The following is a 15222-nucleotide window of genomic DNA, read 5'->3' as shown; positions in this document are numbered from 1 at the left end:
TAGGACATAATCTTTTCCTATAGCCCACACTCTTCTGACTCACAAATACACACGTTTTTTTAAAAGCGAAAGTCTTTGCTTGTCATTTTTGTGAACTGAGCAATAATCTGGCTCATTCACTTCAATGGAAATTTGTGTTGTTTTCAGCCGTTTAATGTAGTATCTGCATAGACAGACATTGCATGATGTAACAATCTTTTTACTCCCATTTCATTAGTTTACCCAAACACCAATACAAACGTGAGAAACATAATTTTGTGTAAAATGTCAAAACTAAATTGATTTTACTGATAATCTGCTGATTTGATTCATTTTTCTTTGTTTATTTTAAAAATAACACGAATGAATCACAGGTGATTTAAAAAAAAACACCTAAAAGTAAAACATTTGTTAAAACATTTAAAACAGCATTTGCATGACATACAGACGTATAGTGCATTATTGCATTATAGAAATACACTTTATATTTTGGAATATATTTAAATTGATTTTGTATCTATAAATGTTTCATTCAAATAAAAAGCAGAAAAAAACGAAATAATGTGATAAAGCTGCACTGATATCTAATTCAGATCATACACATTCACAATGGCCTTCTTGTGCGAGTATTCTCACTTGTCTTCCAGTGTGCTGTTTCTTGGATAATGGCCAATGCACTCATCCCAGCCCTTCCTGCAGGTCCTCACAATCCACTCGTGCTCTTGGTCATCTATAGAGGTTCAGATAATACACATTTCCCTTATTTTGATTATGTATTTATTTGCATTAAAGTGGCATTTCAAGCAGCACGTCTTCTAGAACGCTTTATGAACGAAAAAGTCTAATTTTTCCTTCTCGTGATTGTTTGGTCAAAAATCGAGCTCCAAATGGCATGTGTCAAACTCATTCATATGCGCTTAAAGGCAATTTACATTTTTTACGTGCGGGATTAAGACAACAATTATGAAAATTCGCTCTCAGCGGCCTACTTCACGCGACAATCAATCGCTACTTTTTTTCTTCTTTCCTTCCCAGAGATGATTCCGCAACTAAAAACAGTGGATAATATACTGCTTTTTTAAACGGTTAAAACTGAAAGGAGTTGCTAATTGCGGAGCGAGAGGTAGTTCTGCGGCTGGTGCTGAATGTGAGCGCGCAGCTGCACGCACTTGAGCGCTCACCCCCATGAACGTGGCGAACCAGGCCCATTGTTGAGAACAGGTCTTAAGCTCTCCTCTGATTGTCGGTAATTGCACGCGATGGCCCTAAACGGCCTCTCCACGCGCCTCCCGCCACTTCTACCTGGCTCCCGCGCGCGGCAATTGAGACTTTTTCAGCACGCGACGGTCCATTCTGCGACAGCTGCATGCTAAAGTCTCACTTCATCCCGCTTATCCCACCTCACGCTCTCCACACGGAGGTCACAATCGAGAGGAACATTTCATCACTATTTTAAACCAATTAATACCTCCGTGGACGCATCGACCAATGGCTGATGGACAGGGTCGGTCTACAATTACGTTTCTGTAAACGGCTATGATAAATGGAGAGAATTCGCACGTTTATATTTGCGCGAAATTACCACCTCAATACTTATTGTTTGCTTGGCATTCATGCACTTGCCAAATTCATAGGCTAATACGATCCTATTTCAGAGTACATGTGTCACTCACGTCAAATCTACTGCAAATAGATACTCGGTATCGGTTGTCGAGGGCTAAAAGGGCTCACAAATGCGATTTGCATGTCAATGCAGCCTGAAATATAATTCAGGTAAATCCGCAGAAGAGGTGAAAGGAAGCTTACAAAAACAAAGAACACTACACGTACGGTATCAACGTAACAAGTACTGCAAAATACATCTAAATGTTATCTATTATGAGGAAATAGCTAATGTGGTTATCTGTTGACAGTTCTCAAGCTTTATGCTTGACTGTAAAATATTTCATTAGATGGGGTTAGACATTATATTTAGACAAATTATAGGCATACAAAATTGTAAAGTCTCCTTAAAGTCCATTTAGAAATCTATTTGCATTACTTATGTATATATGTTTTTCTTTTGTCTGTATATGAATAGTATAATTTATTTTCTATTCACAAGAAAGTATTCTGTACAAGAAATTCTATTTTTGTTTTTCCAGCACTCTTCATTTTCTGACATTTGTTTCCGCCTGCCTGTACACTTTTACAAATAAAAGTGCTAAAACGGTTCTTTGCAGCAATGCATGTAAAAGAACCATTTACCAACAAGTTTTTTTTCCCCATATAGCTCAACAAAGAACCTTTCAAGAACCATTATTTTTAAAAGTGTACCGTATCTTACGGTCAACAATTGTGCATTTTACTAGTAATATTTTCTGTTTTGTCCATCCTATAGTTGACTCTCATTTTATTTCCATTTTCCAGCCCTCATTTAGGTGGTGTAATAAATCTAATACACTGTCAACCACATCAAAGTCTAGGAGTCAGAAGGAAAACCGTAATAGCCAACAGTTGTAATAGCACCTAGTTACGAGGTGTTTATCTTAATCGCTAAAACACAATCAAAAGGAGAAGTGTTTCCTTCCAAACAGAGCTGCACTTTCCATTAATGTCTTCAGGATCTCTGCTTATTGTTTGAACGTATTTCAATGGCGCAGAAAGTACCATTGAGATGTGAGCGTCCTCAACAGGTTGTAGATCATCTCCTGAAAGGGTCGACATTACTCAAAATAGAAGCTCGGTGTATAGGCCCGGGCTATTTTCATTTGCACTGGGATGTTTTCAATGTGATCCTTGAGCTAGTTTCAAAGAGCCATTATTACAGAAGGAAACCACTGCAGTAACGGCATCAACAGTATTACATTGTTACCAAGAAATGTAGATTAAAACAGATTTAATAACACAGTGTAACAAATGTAAATTTTGAGCTTATGTCATTAATTACGATATATCTGTATATTGCAAATAAACAAAAACTGTACAAATTTTCGCATATTTTAAAAATTATTTTCCAATTGTCACTGTCAGAAAATTCTAGAAATTTCTGTAGCACAGGGAAGGTGGGATGAAGCGATGATGGGTGGAACTTGGTTCATGAGGACAGTATTAGTCATAAAAGACAAAGAGATTAAATGTACACGATAAAATGAAGTTTTGGATGATTTACTTTTAGTAACTGTTATGTTAAACTGATATTTTGAGCTCAGTGTTATGTCAGTACCTTGTAATTTCTGGGTACGAGTAATACCAAAATGTGTGAAAATAATGTTCGTTTTTTTGTGAGTACCGTTGATGGTAAAAAAAAATTCATCAAGTTAAACTTCATAAAGAAACAGTAAAAATTCATGCAAAACACAACTTAAAAAAAAAAATTACATTGTGTAATATAATCAAACTCGAATAAAAATATTATTTATTTTACTATTGTTGTATTATATTATTTGTTTTATTTTAAAACCCTGAATTTTATTCTGCACATAACTTATTGCATTGCCACTTGTGCTTTAGACAGGCAAAATCCCATTTTAGTGAATTTAAAATAAAATTAATAAACCGTTCATAAGCATGGTCTAGCTGCCTCTGTATAAATTCTATTACTTGCATGAACCTGACCGTTCATGCACCGTTTATTATGTTACGTTAGTTTTGGTTGCATCAAATGCAAAGAACTAACCTCCCTCATTTCTAAACTGTGTTTCAATTATTGAAGCTGGTTGTAAACAGGATTTCCAGTCTTACTGAAAAAAAAGAATGCAAGTATCCCAGTGCCTTTTTGACTCCAGGTAGTTTACTACAGCATACAGGAACACCTTATATTCCCTAAAGCCTCTAATCCAGCAATCTCTGCAGGGCTCATTACAAATGCTCTGAGTAATGACATGCTTTGGAAATGCTTCCGCTCACATTTCAAAGCATTTCCAGTTTCCAGGAAGGCACTAGGAGAATCATCCCATGTTCTTGCATCAAGCAAACATTGTCCTCCCCTGCTCTCCAGGGATGTCTTTAAAGGAGACTGGTGTAATGATGTGGCAGTAGATGTCTCGTTGTAGTGGGATCATTTTTAACATTTTTACATTTTCGGAAGAAACCGAGGGATGTCTTGCTGTGCGAACAGTTTCTATGATTTTAGATGGTTGTGAATGGTTGCCAAGTCAAAGGACCCACTCTCAAATAGCTGATAGGGGAACTGGAGGAATGCTTCTGTAGTTCCTTTAGCTATTGGCGGAAGTGCCTGTTTTTTGGCGTGTGTTCGCACCACACTCTTATAGAAAGAGATGATTCTTTAAAGAACCATTGACTGAATAGTTCTTAGAAGAAACATTTTTGGTTCCACAATGGCATCGCTGTGAAGAACCTTTTAAGCACCTTTATTTTTAAGAATGCAGGAACTGAAAACTATTTTATTTCAGGAACTTGTTTTTAAATTAGTAGGGTCTAACCAGCATCATAGGACCTATCAGCCATGCAAGTGTATGCTGACTGCCTGAACGGGAAGAAAACATATAGAAAGCTAATGTTAGCGGTTGCATCTACATTCCATCTCCGTTATCATGAAACCTGACACAGACAACAAAAACACAGTTCCGATGATGGCGTCTTCCAGTCATTTACATTTTTTTTAAAAACCATGCTGTCGGCCCGCGTATGGCATCATGTCCTGCAATTTGAAGTATCATGAATGAATGTAGCGAGATTCTGATGTTTGAAGTGTACAGTACACTCTGCCTTTGGTGTGCTTGCCGACAAAGACCAGGAGCTACCGTAGTACTGCAAGAGGGTATGTGAAGAAGACATGTGCCCATCCCATACTTTGGCATGCCATCAACTGCTTCTTGTAATACCCCACCCTCCCTGTCTTTAAATGACCAACGTGAAGAGATTCCTCAGGCTTCCTCCCATCTGCTTTTCTAGTGCTCTCCAACCAACTTCAGAGTTGGCCCACGGCCTGGGCATTTCCGCATGCCTTCCTGTCCAGCCTGGGCTGCTGCCGCATGGGTTTGCCACCCCCTGTCATCCCCGTCTCCTGGATCCTACTGTTTCTCTGCCCCACAGCTGTAGTTGGACTTGTCCCTCTTTCCTCTTCTCCCAAAAACATCCTCCTGCAGGGAAGTGGTTCCTCTTCGTTTGCTTCTTCGGCATCTGTGCACCCTATGATCCCCCATCCTGAAGGGAAGCTACTGGCAATAAATTCTATCTTCACACCCATTTTGACAAATGTGCCGTCACCTCTAAGTGATAAAAATAAATCTATAGGATGCACCACATTCCTTTTATAATATACCTCGATGTTAAAGTTGCTTCTGATTTGAAGGCCAGATGTATTTCCACAGCAACATCTCATTATCCCTGCTCCATGGGGCGTTGTCCAAGGAGGTCTCCTATAATATATTTAAAGCGAGCTCAATAACAATTGTTTGGCTGGGGAGCGGGACATCTCTGCATTGGACAGCTGAATTTGTTGTTATTGGTCAGCAAAAAAGCAAGAGAAATATGAAAGCAAATTAAGTCTGGGATGGGGATTTGTGTAGAGGATGTGGTTTAATTTGACAGGTCTGTGCTCTTGCATAAATCTCAATCTGATGTTTTCTCAATGGTCCAGTCACATGTAGTACAAATGTGATGCCAGAGGCTGGAAATGATCTGACGTACACCTTGACAGAGTAGTTGCTGACTTTGAGTAGAGCCATGAAGTGACTGACACATAAAAATATTATCGAATGTATATATCGTTCAAATAGATGGCCACTCAGAGAAATCTTAGACACAAAAGCATATAAAAACAGCCCCATGACAAATGTTATTAGATTGTTATATATTGCAACTAGTACTTCACCAGACAACAACTCTGCTCCTTTATAATATCAATACAATTCAGCTTCTCTACAATAAAGGCAGCAGACACTCTTACCCCAGGCCCCGTCTTCTGACATCTGTTCAGGATATAGCTGTCTTCCTCTGTTATAGTGACTATAGATGAATGTAATGATATGAAATAGATGAATGATGGTATGGATGACGTACATGCTCGAAATCAGACTGTGACGAAAATGGGCCTGCATATCGTGTTGCATGTAGTTGCGAATCATGCATCTTGCAAAACTGGAAAATGCAGCAAGGTGCCAAGTCATAAGTGACTTTCCAAATACAGATATAGGAGCAGGTATACGGAGCCTTATGTATTTCTTTTACTGGATAGAGAATATCTAAGCACGTAAAATAAAGAAATCCCGTTGATAGTATGTGTATACATAATTATTGTAGTCAGTCACATCATATAATGAACTATAAAAAAGTTATTTATGGAGTTAAATCACAAAGGATAAAATATTTCTGCTACAAACTAGTGCTGTCAAAATAATTCATTGTGATTAATTGTTTCCAAAATAAATGTTTGCGTTTATAAAACTATAAATTATTATATTAATGTATAAATACACAAACATACATGTATATTAGAAATGTGAGTAAAATGCTACATACTTACATTATACTGTACATACTTTGGATTATATTTCAATATAAATGTATATATATATATTTATGTAAATGTTTGTTATACACACACACACACACACACATATATATATATTTGTAAACATAAATATAAATAAACACACCACACACATATGTGACCCTGGAACCAAAACCAGTCAGAAGGGTCAATTTTTTTAAAAATTGAGATTTATACAAAGCTGAATAAATAAATAAGTTTTCCATTGATTGTATGGTTTGTTAGGACAGGGCAATATTTGGCCGAGATATTTGAAACTCTGGAATCTGAGGGTGCCAAAAAATCTAAATATTGAGAAAATCATCTTTAAAGTTGTCCATCAGAGGCACTGGGGCAGGCCGTTGCTAGAAGAAACAGGTTTGTTTTAATGCTCTCTATTGGCTTACTGCTGTAATGTCGTTGTGGAGAGTAGATGAACCCGAAAGCAGAAATTCTAAGCTTTACATAGATACCAAACTCGAATGGGTTATTCCCAAACAACGAGCGAGTGATGTTTGTAGACGTGTTTATGGCCATTTTGCTGCATCCACTCACAAAAATAATGTTTTGATATGTTTACGGTAGGAAATTTACAAAATGTCTTCATGGAACATGATCTTTACTTAATATCCTAATGGTTTTTGCCATAAAAGAGAAATAGATCATTTTGACACAAAGTATTTTTGGCTATTGCTACAAATATACCCGTGCAAATTATGACTGGTTTTGTGGTCCAGGGTCACATATATTATATAAACACAGACATTTATTTTGGAATCGGTTAATCGTGATTTGACAGCACTACAAGAAATATAATGTTATTTCTTTTTTCAATGCACTAATTCATGTTAGTAAAAAAACAGCACTGTAATGCTTTATCAGTGCACCTGTTACAGTATATCAAATCCAGCATCCTAAGATCAAAAATGTTTATTTGTGATATACTGACATAGTGGTTTTAACAAAGGTAATACTGCTTTCTGTTTTTGTGTGTGGTTGTGTGTGTCTATGGGGGGATTAGGGGTTTAGGGTAGTTATTTCTCATATAAAACCAGAACCATCTCTAGATAAAGGGTTTCCCTACATCCCAATTCAACCCTTGACAAAGAAGGGATTTAATTCCTCAATCTTTTCTAATTAATGACATTGGACAGTATTGTAATGATAGGTGAAACGGGCATGGGAACTGGAATTCCCATCTATACAGACTGACACACAGAATTCACCTCAAATCACAGATACTACATCGGGCACTGGAAAATGTGTTTTACATTTTCTTTGAAAACAATTCAAGTGACTACAGCACAGAGGCATGTCTGGCTGAGAGAAAAGACCTACAGAATAGTTATCTTACGATCTCACTGCTCAATCTTCAGTCTCTACACTATCTACACGCATTTAGCTAATCCATTTATGCCACTCTAATGCTCTTGTGTTCTTATATGTTCCAGGTGGCAGGACTGAGGGCAAAATCGTTGGGAAAACGCATTGCACATCATGGACTGGGAGAAGGACTGGATTAAGAAATACATCGTGATTTCATGGAAATTATTGTGTGGGAAATTGATGGTGTATGAAATGAGTTGGGGTTAGGTGGGTTATTGTTAGACTTACTTAGCCAAACCTTTGACAAAATGTCATAGTGTCTGGTTTACAATGTGGCATATTCTAGACAAGAACTGCCCACTTAGACTGGAGACCATCTAACACATCATGGAAAGATACCCGATGTTTCAAGTGTTATTTAGGGGTGGGTTTATCTGAAATAGATTTTGCCAATAGACCAGCATAAAAATTGAAAAATATTTTTGAAGAAAAATGCCAAAAGGTGTAGGCTAAGCCCTGTGAGACTATTTTACACACTTAAATCAGAAAACAAAACAGAAAATACAAAAAAAAAATGTTTTACAGTAAAACTCTCTTACCTGTGCTCCTGAGAAAATTGTCATCGTAGTCCTTGACAACTCTGGTGTTAGGATCATAAAAGCCATCACCGCTGTCATAGCAACCATCAGGGATGACCCGCGGGGGATCCTGGTCAGTTAACTGGGATTCGCCTTTAAAAAAAGCATTGCTTTTTTGTCCATTCAAGCTATACTTGACCACAAACTAATAATTTCAGTAAGAGACCATACCTGCTGGTTTCAGGCCATTACACCTCTCAGAGTAGAACCGTCTATCTTTGCCATCACAGTAATCCCAGTCACTCTCTTCATACTCCAGACCATCTGAAAATGTGTACTTTCCCTACATGTACCAGAAACATTTAATTTACATGTCATGTTCATTCTGTATGTACAAAGTACCTTTCAAAAGTATAATATGAAGTTGTTGTTGTATATGTATGCTATATCATTGCTGTTAGATCAGTAAGATCTGTATTAAGTGGGTGTTAAAGACCTGTTTGGATATTCCTTTCTCCCAAACTCCTTCATATTTGCTTCCATTGGGAAAATGTAGCACTCCTTTTCCATGAAACACGCCGCCTTTCATCTCTCCAACATATCTAGTCTGAGTGGGAATTGTATACTCCCCCATCCCCTCCATCCTGTGAAGGACAACATGAGATGAGAATTCATAAGCTTCTCACTTAGCTTCCCAATACAAACTGAAAAAAATGTGATCTGAAGGAAAAAAGCATAAAGTCTTAATCATTACAGTGTCAATATGTTACTAGTTAAACTAGAGGAAGCCTACAAAGATGCCAAGGTTGTGTATTCGATTTACAGTGAACACATGGACTAATGCAATCCCACACCACAAATGCACAGTCAAAATAAATAATGCATAAACACACAACATAATTAATTAATACAGTGTTAAAAACTACATTACTTAATACAATTTTTGATAACTATACATATTTATTTCTAACTAAAGTCTTTATTCTAAATTCAATATTCCCAAACTCTATATGCAGCCATCAACTTTTCAGTATATTATAGATTACATAATTTAATATAACCACACAATAACAACAAACCAACTCCACCAATAATGATGTATATCAGAAGACGTTATAATCTTTTTTCTTCATTTGAAATGATTTGTAATTTCATTTCATTTAAAAATCCTTTTGTCATTTATTCCCGATCCTGTATCTCAATTCAAAGGACATCCCCGTTAAATTCCGATTTTACCAACCAAAAGACATTACATGTATAAAATACTAACGTTACATGATTATATATTCAGATTTAAAAGCTTGGACATTGACATGCTATCAATTTCATTTGATTTACCTGCCATTTTTGTAATCTCCATTATAACTGCTACCCATAAACTCCATGTTGAACAGCAGCGTGACAATGTTACCATGGAAACAAACATTTATTATGAAATATCCTCAAAAATCGATACATTCATGTGGGACTAGTTAATATCCTAATAAATAATATTCAACAATTTTAGAGCTATTAAACCGTTTTACCGAATAAATTACAGGGAACGCTAGTTTTATAACTTTGCGTTATGTTTAGAGCCAAGATGGCGGTGAGGTTCCCCAGTTTTTATGCGGATGACGCAATCGACATGCGCCCGCAAGTGTCCCCTCCCGCATGCGCAGTTAACTGACCTTCTTAGTTCGGCCTCGTCTCACTGCAGACGGGGACCTTGAAGTGTGTTGTGAACTGTCAAAGAAATTTTGGCTAGTTTTGGTGCGGTGAAAGTCACACCATGTCTGGTGTGGTTGAGATTCCCACGTTTCAGGACCTTAACGTCGAAGAGGTAAGTCTGAATAATGGAAAAATGCAACCAGATGGTGGCCTGAAGCTGCTGACTGCTATAGCTAACGTCAACCAGTAATGTTCATTTAAATGTGATAAACTTGTGCACTGTAAGCTATGTAGGAGCAAAGATTTAAGCATGCATTTGAAAAAATTGTTAAAGTTGTTTTTAGCACCGTGATACGTTCTTTTTCCATATAATTTGTGGAACTTGGCATGTAACGTTACATGTTTTAAGTGTTTCATTGAGTCATAAATGCAATATAATGGGTAACACATTAAACTGACCCCCATGCCGTTTTTTTTAGCAGACTTATTAAAGATGCACAATTGGGTAATTTGGCATGCCTTGTAAACCGTATTCTTTGGGCAATCTTGACAGTATCCATTACAATAAAATAAACTACAGATCACACGTTTTGCATTTGCATATGTAGTAGAGTGGGCTTTTAAATGTCATGCATGTAGTCCTTTTGGGGAAGCTTAAAAAATTGTATTTTAACATTGGAGTATATAGAAGCTGATTCAGTGTTGTTATTCTGCACAGGTTAATGTGTCATCAGCTGTATTGAAGGCGGCTGCCCATCACTATGGGTCACAGTGTGACAAGCCTAATAAGGAGTTCATGCTATGTCGGTGGGAAGAGAAGGACCCCAGAAAGTGTCTGAATGAAGGGAGGAAAGTCAATGAATGTGCTGTAAACTTCTTCAGGTATCCAAATTGTATTTGTCTGGGTGTTTGTGTTACTCATTACACACTAATCACACTTTTTAACACTGTGTTTCAAGCAAAAAATGAATATTCTCTCATAATTTACTTACCCTCATGTCATCCCAGATGTAAATGAAATGATGTCTCCTTTCTTTAGACAAAAACAAACTACATATCTGTCACTCTATGTTCATATGAAGGTCCCAGCTTGTTGAAACTCAAAAACAGCACATGCATACATCATAAAAGTAATCCAAACAACAACAATGGTTTGTGAATGACTGAAGAAAAGTCTTATACATGTGGGATGGCTTGAGGGAGAGTAAATTATGAAAAACATTTTTTGGGTAAACTATTGCTTCTCGCTGATCTTGAGCACGTAGCTTTGCAATGTTTTTATATTGTCATCATGCGTCTGAACTATGACAAGTGTCTGTAATAAACTAGACAGCTCAGTGTAGCTCTGGTTGGAGCATGGCGCTAGCAACGCCAAGGTCATGGGTTCTATCCTAGGGATTGCACATACTCTGATACAAATGTATAGTATAATGCAATGTAAGTCGCTTTGGATAAAAGCGTCTGCCAAATGCATGAATGTAAATGTAATGTCTGTAGTTTGAAAAAAGGCTGAAACTGTTCGTAGGGAAAATGTATTTTACCCACAATGTAAAAATGTTCTCACGACTAGAATGACAAAATATATTAAGGGTCAGTATGAAATAGAACAAGCAGTAGGTATAGTTCCTAGTTCCTCCAAAAATGAGAATTCTGTCCAAACCTGGATTTAATTTTTTCTAACTGAACTAACGCGCTGTTGTTTCCACAGGCAGATAAAGGGGAACTGTGCTGAGTCTTTCACAGAGTACTGGACCTGTCTGGATTACTCAAACCTGGCTGAGCTGCGTCACTGTCGTAAACAGCAGAATGAGTTTGATAACTGTGTGCTGGATAAACTGGGCTGGGAGAGGCCTGCATTAGGAGATCTGTCCAAAGTGAGTCTACATATTTATCATCTCTCTGTTTCCACTAGGTCTGCTCACATCCAAATCAAATCAAATCAAATGAATTGCCTCATATTCGTTTTTAAAAACAAAAATACTATGTTTCTACATACATTTAGGATCCGGTCATAGATGAATATATGGTGAAATAAGCCAGATTCCTTGCATTCTCTCAGTTTTCGACATTGATGTTGCCCTCAAGTTTTATTTCTGCTGAAATTCAACACTTGACACTAATTGCCAAAATGCATGCAGAAATGCAAATTCAAAGCAAAACTGGAGTGGTCTCTTAATTTTTTTTTCTGCAGCTGTATAACAGACAATACACATACAGAGCAGGTGTTTGGCTCAAAGTGTTTTTAGAACGGTGCGTTTACTTTTAATAAGTATTTGTAGATTGTTCCATGTTCACTGTATTTTTGCCCTTTTAAGTTATTAAGTTATACAAATTTAATAACGTACACTGTGGCCCAGAAGAGGAGGAGGTGATAGATTCTAAATGTATAACTATTGTAAGCTTCTCGCACCTCAAGCGTCTCTTATCAAAATAAATCTCGTAAGTAATAGAAATAATATTAATTGAAATAATAAAATTAAAAATAAGTATTGTCACAATAAAATATTTAACTGACTGCATTGGAAAAAATAAGTGTGAAGGAAATCTGGGCTGAGAATTTCAGCTTAAGTAGACCAAAATCCACTTTTATGTCCAGGTTCAGTTTGAATGCAAATACAATGGGTTCCTTTTCTCAAGGTTTACTTTGGAATCCACTAGAAAAGTTAAATACCCTTAAAATGTCATATTTTTTCTTGTGCTAGCAGAGCACAGACAGCATGCTTCTTAATATAAGACGTTGCTTAAATGTCTTCAGTTTACACACACTGTGACTTGAGATCTGCAATTCAACATCATATTTGTCAAAAAAAAATATTTTAAGAGCAGCACATATTTCTTGGTTTCCATCCAGATCATGTGCCTCACACTGTTCCTCTGTCCTGCAGGTGACCAAGGTGGCAACATCTCGGCCTTTGCCTGAAAACCCCTACCATTCAAGACCAAGACCTGAGCCCAACACTCCTATTGAGGCCGAGCTACAACCATCCAAACACGGCAGCCGTTTGTTTTTCTGGAACTGGTGAAATGGGCCAATTGCTGTCCTCTAAAGATCATCATGTCCATCAACTCCATTCTTCTGGCCAGAACCAGACCCCACTGGACAGTACAAGATACAGCGTTCCAGTGGCAGCGCTGTTATCCTAAATTAATGTGTAGAAATGTCAATAAATTTTGTTCACTCAGTACATGTTATGGAATTAAAAAGATTTAATTTAAAATTGGCTACAGGTTGCTTTTTCTTGGCGCACAGTAAGTTGGATGGTGTGTGGTTGTTAGTTTCGATTTGTACTTTGCACAATACAGTATTATTTAAACATAAGACATTCCATAGGGTTCATATGCAAAAATGCAAATTTTGGTTAAGAAAAATGGTGTGGTGTTGCATTTTTTTATTTTTTGTAGTTCGATCACGTTCACCATTTAAGCTTGTTATAATGGTGCTTTCATGCATTTGGTCTGCTGTGTTGACCAGCCATCACCTCTTGTCTTAATCTGGTGCCATGGTGTGTGTTTTAAAACCAGATTTTTGCTGTGTAGTGTCATGAACCTCAGGGGCTTCAGACAGTCCTCTCGGGTAAAAGGCAATTTCCCCCAGAACTTCCTTACCCAGCCGCTGGAGCAGAGCTGTATGAAAAACACTACACAAGTTCAAAGAGTCAGTCCTACACAGCCCCAGAGCACCGCAGGTCAATTGGCCCTACAGGCAACAGCACTGCTGCCCTGTGTAAATAAACCACTGTGCACAACTCTTTTTGCACCATATTTTTATAACAGGTTTCCAAATGTTAACCTGAAAAAAATCCCTTCTTGTGTCTCAGTGAAATGTCATATCCGATTTTTTGCGATTCAAAATGCGGAACGTATTTCTGGGAGGTCCCACACGTGAAATTTAATCAAACTGGAACTAAATTCTTCTTTTTTTCTTGCTTGTGCAAATTTAGCCCAAGAGTTGCTCTTGCCTCACACAAGTCAGAACGTCATTCTGGATGAAATACATAGTCTTTGAAGAACCAAAGCAAGCTGCTGTCAGATTGCAGCCTGGGAGGCACTGTTGAATTTGTTCTGACGTTTTCTTGGCCGAAGTGAAACCGAATAGAGCGGGGCCAGCTTTGTGCCAGTAACAGAGGAGTTATGGCATGGGATTCCTGAGAGACAGAGGGAAATATGACACATACTACAAGCACCAGATAACATGGGACAAAACAATGACTGAACTAATACGAATGTTTCAACTTTATAAAGTGAGATGTTTTGGGACTGTGGGATTAGATAAAATGATAAGTCACAACAGGACATGCATTACCGTAGTTTTTACCATGGTTAAGGGATGTTAAGGCAAAATCTGAAATGGGTACATAAATATGATAAATTGATAAAATTTGTTAATGATTGTTAGTGGAATAAGAATTAAATCTTCACAGTAATATTAAAGCAGTAATGTTGCGAAATTTTTAATTCATTGTAAACCATGTTAAATGGTGTTTTGGGATGTTAAACATTAATCAATAATCATCTATTAATCGGTTGTTACAATTTAATCGGTTTACCTTTTTGCTTCTCGATTAGTCAACTTAAACAAAAGCATTTTAACAAAATTAAACAAAACTGCATATAAAATCATCTGAGGCTAAAGTCAGGTATGTTTATTCACATTAATCATTTTAAATATCAGATCCAAAAATTGAAGATAATGAAAACATTTCGTGACTATATAAACTTTTATACCATAGCAGACATTTCTATTTATATTGTATACTGTGGAGCTCTCCATATGTTTGTGGTATCAGTGATTAATCAATTAACAAGTTTAATAATAATTGTTAAGAACTGAATAATTGATGATAATATATTGACATATATATTGATGTTCTTGAGAATTTACTTTTTTTGTGATGGGTAAAAAATGCAACATGCCATTTAATACCCATTATATCTTTCATGCCTAGTCAGTACATTCCTTTTACATGACCTTTTTTATGCATACACAATTACATCATTGCATGTCAGGCATTAGTTTAGTTTGCTAAGAGAAGCATCACTAAACTGTTGTTTGGATAAGGGATTTTTGGATTATAAGCATTTTGCTTAGTGGGTGATAAAGCTGGTTTGAAAACATAGAAAGGTTTTGGGGTGTTTTTATTTACGATGCAAATAATGCACTAAAATAACTAAAAACACCTTAACAACCACTTAGCAACACCCTGGCATCTATCC

At 36.9% G+C, this 15222-nt stretch overlaps 2 protein-coding genes across 2 annotated transcripts; one reads left to right on the top strand and one right to left on the bottom strand.

The window, feature by feature from the left end:
* Window positions 1-415: 415 nt before the first annotated feature.
* On the bottom strand, window positions 416-9928 carry morn5 (MORN repeat containing 5). Its single transcript, XM_057321512.1, has 5 exons — window positions 9697-9928; window positions 8855-9002; window positions 8590-8701; window positions 8380-8511; window positions 416-709 (listed from the first exon to the last, which is right to left on the bottom strand). The coding sequence occupies exons 1-5, from the start codon at window positions 9741-9743 to the stop codon at window positions 612-614; spliced, it is 537 nt and encodes a 178-aa protein (XP_057177495.1). The 5' UTR covers window positions 9744-9928; the 3' UTR covers window positions 416-611.
* Window positions 9929-10019: 91 nt separating this feature from the next.
* Window positions 10020-13225, top strand: ndufa8 (NADH:ubiquinone oxidoreductase subunit A8). Its single transcript, XM_057321513.1, has 4 exons — window positions 10020-10180; window positions 10727-10890; window positions 11717-11882; window positions 12894-13225. Exons 1-4 carry the CDS (start codon window positions 10130-10132, stop codon window positions 13029-13031), a joined length of 519 nt encoding a protein of 172 aa, XP_057177496.1. The 5' UTR covers window positions 10020-10129; the 3' UTR covers window positions 13032-13225.
* Window positions 13226-15222: the final 1997 nt, after the last annotated feature.

Source organism: Triplophysa rosa, linkage group LG22 (genome assembly GCF_024868665.1).
Source record: "Triplophysa rosa linkage group LG22, Trosa_1v2, whole genome shotgun sequence".
Classification (NCBI taxonomy): Eukaryota; Metazoa; Chordata; class Actinopteri; order Cypriniformes; family Nemacheilidae; genus Triplophysa; species Triplophysa rosa.
Note: the sequence above shows the minus strand (reverse complement) of the source record. Positions and strands in the feature narration are given on the sequence as shown.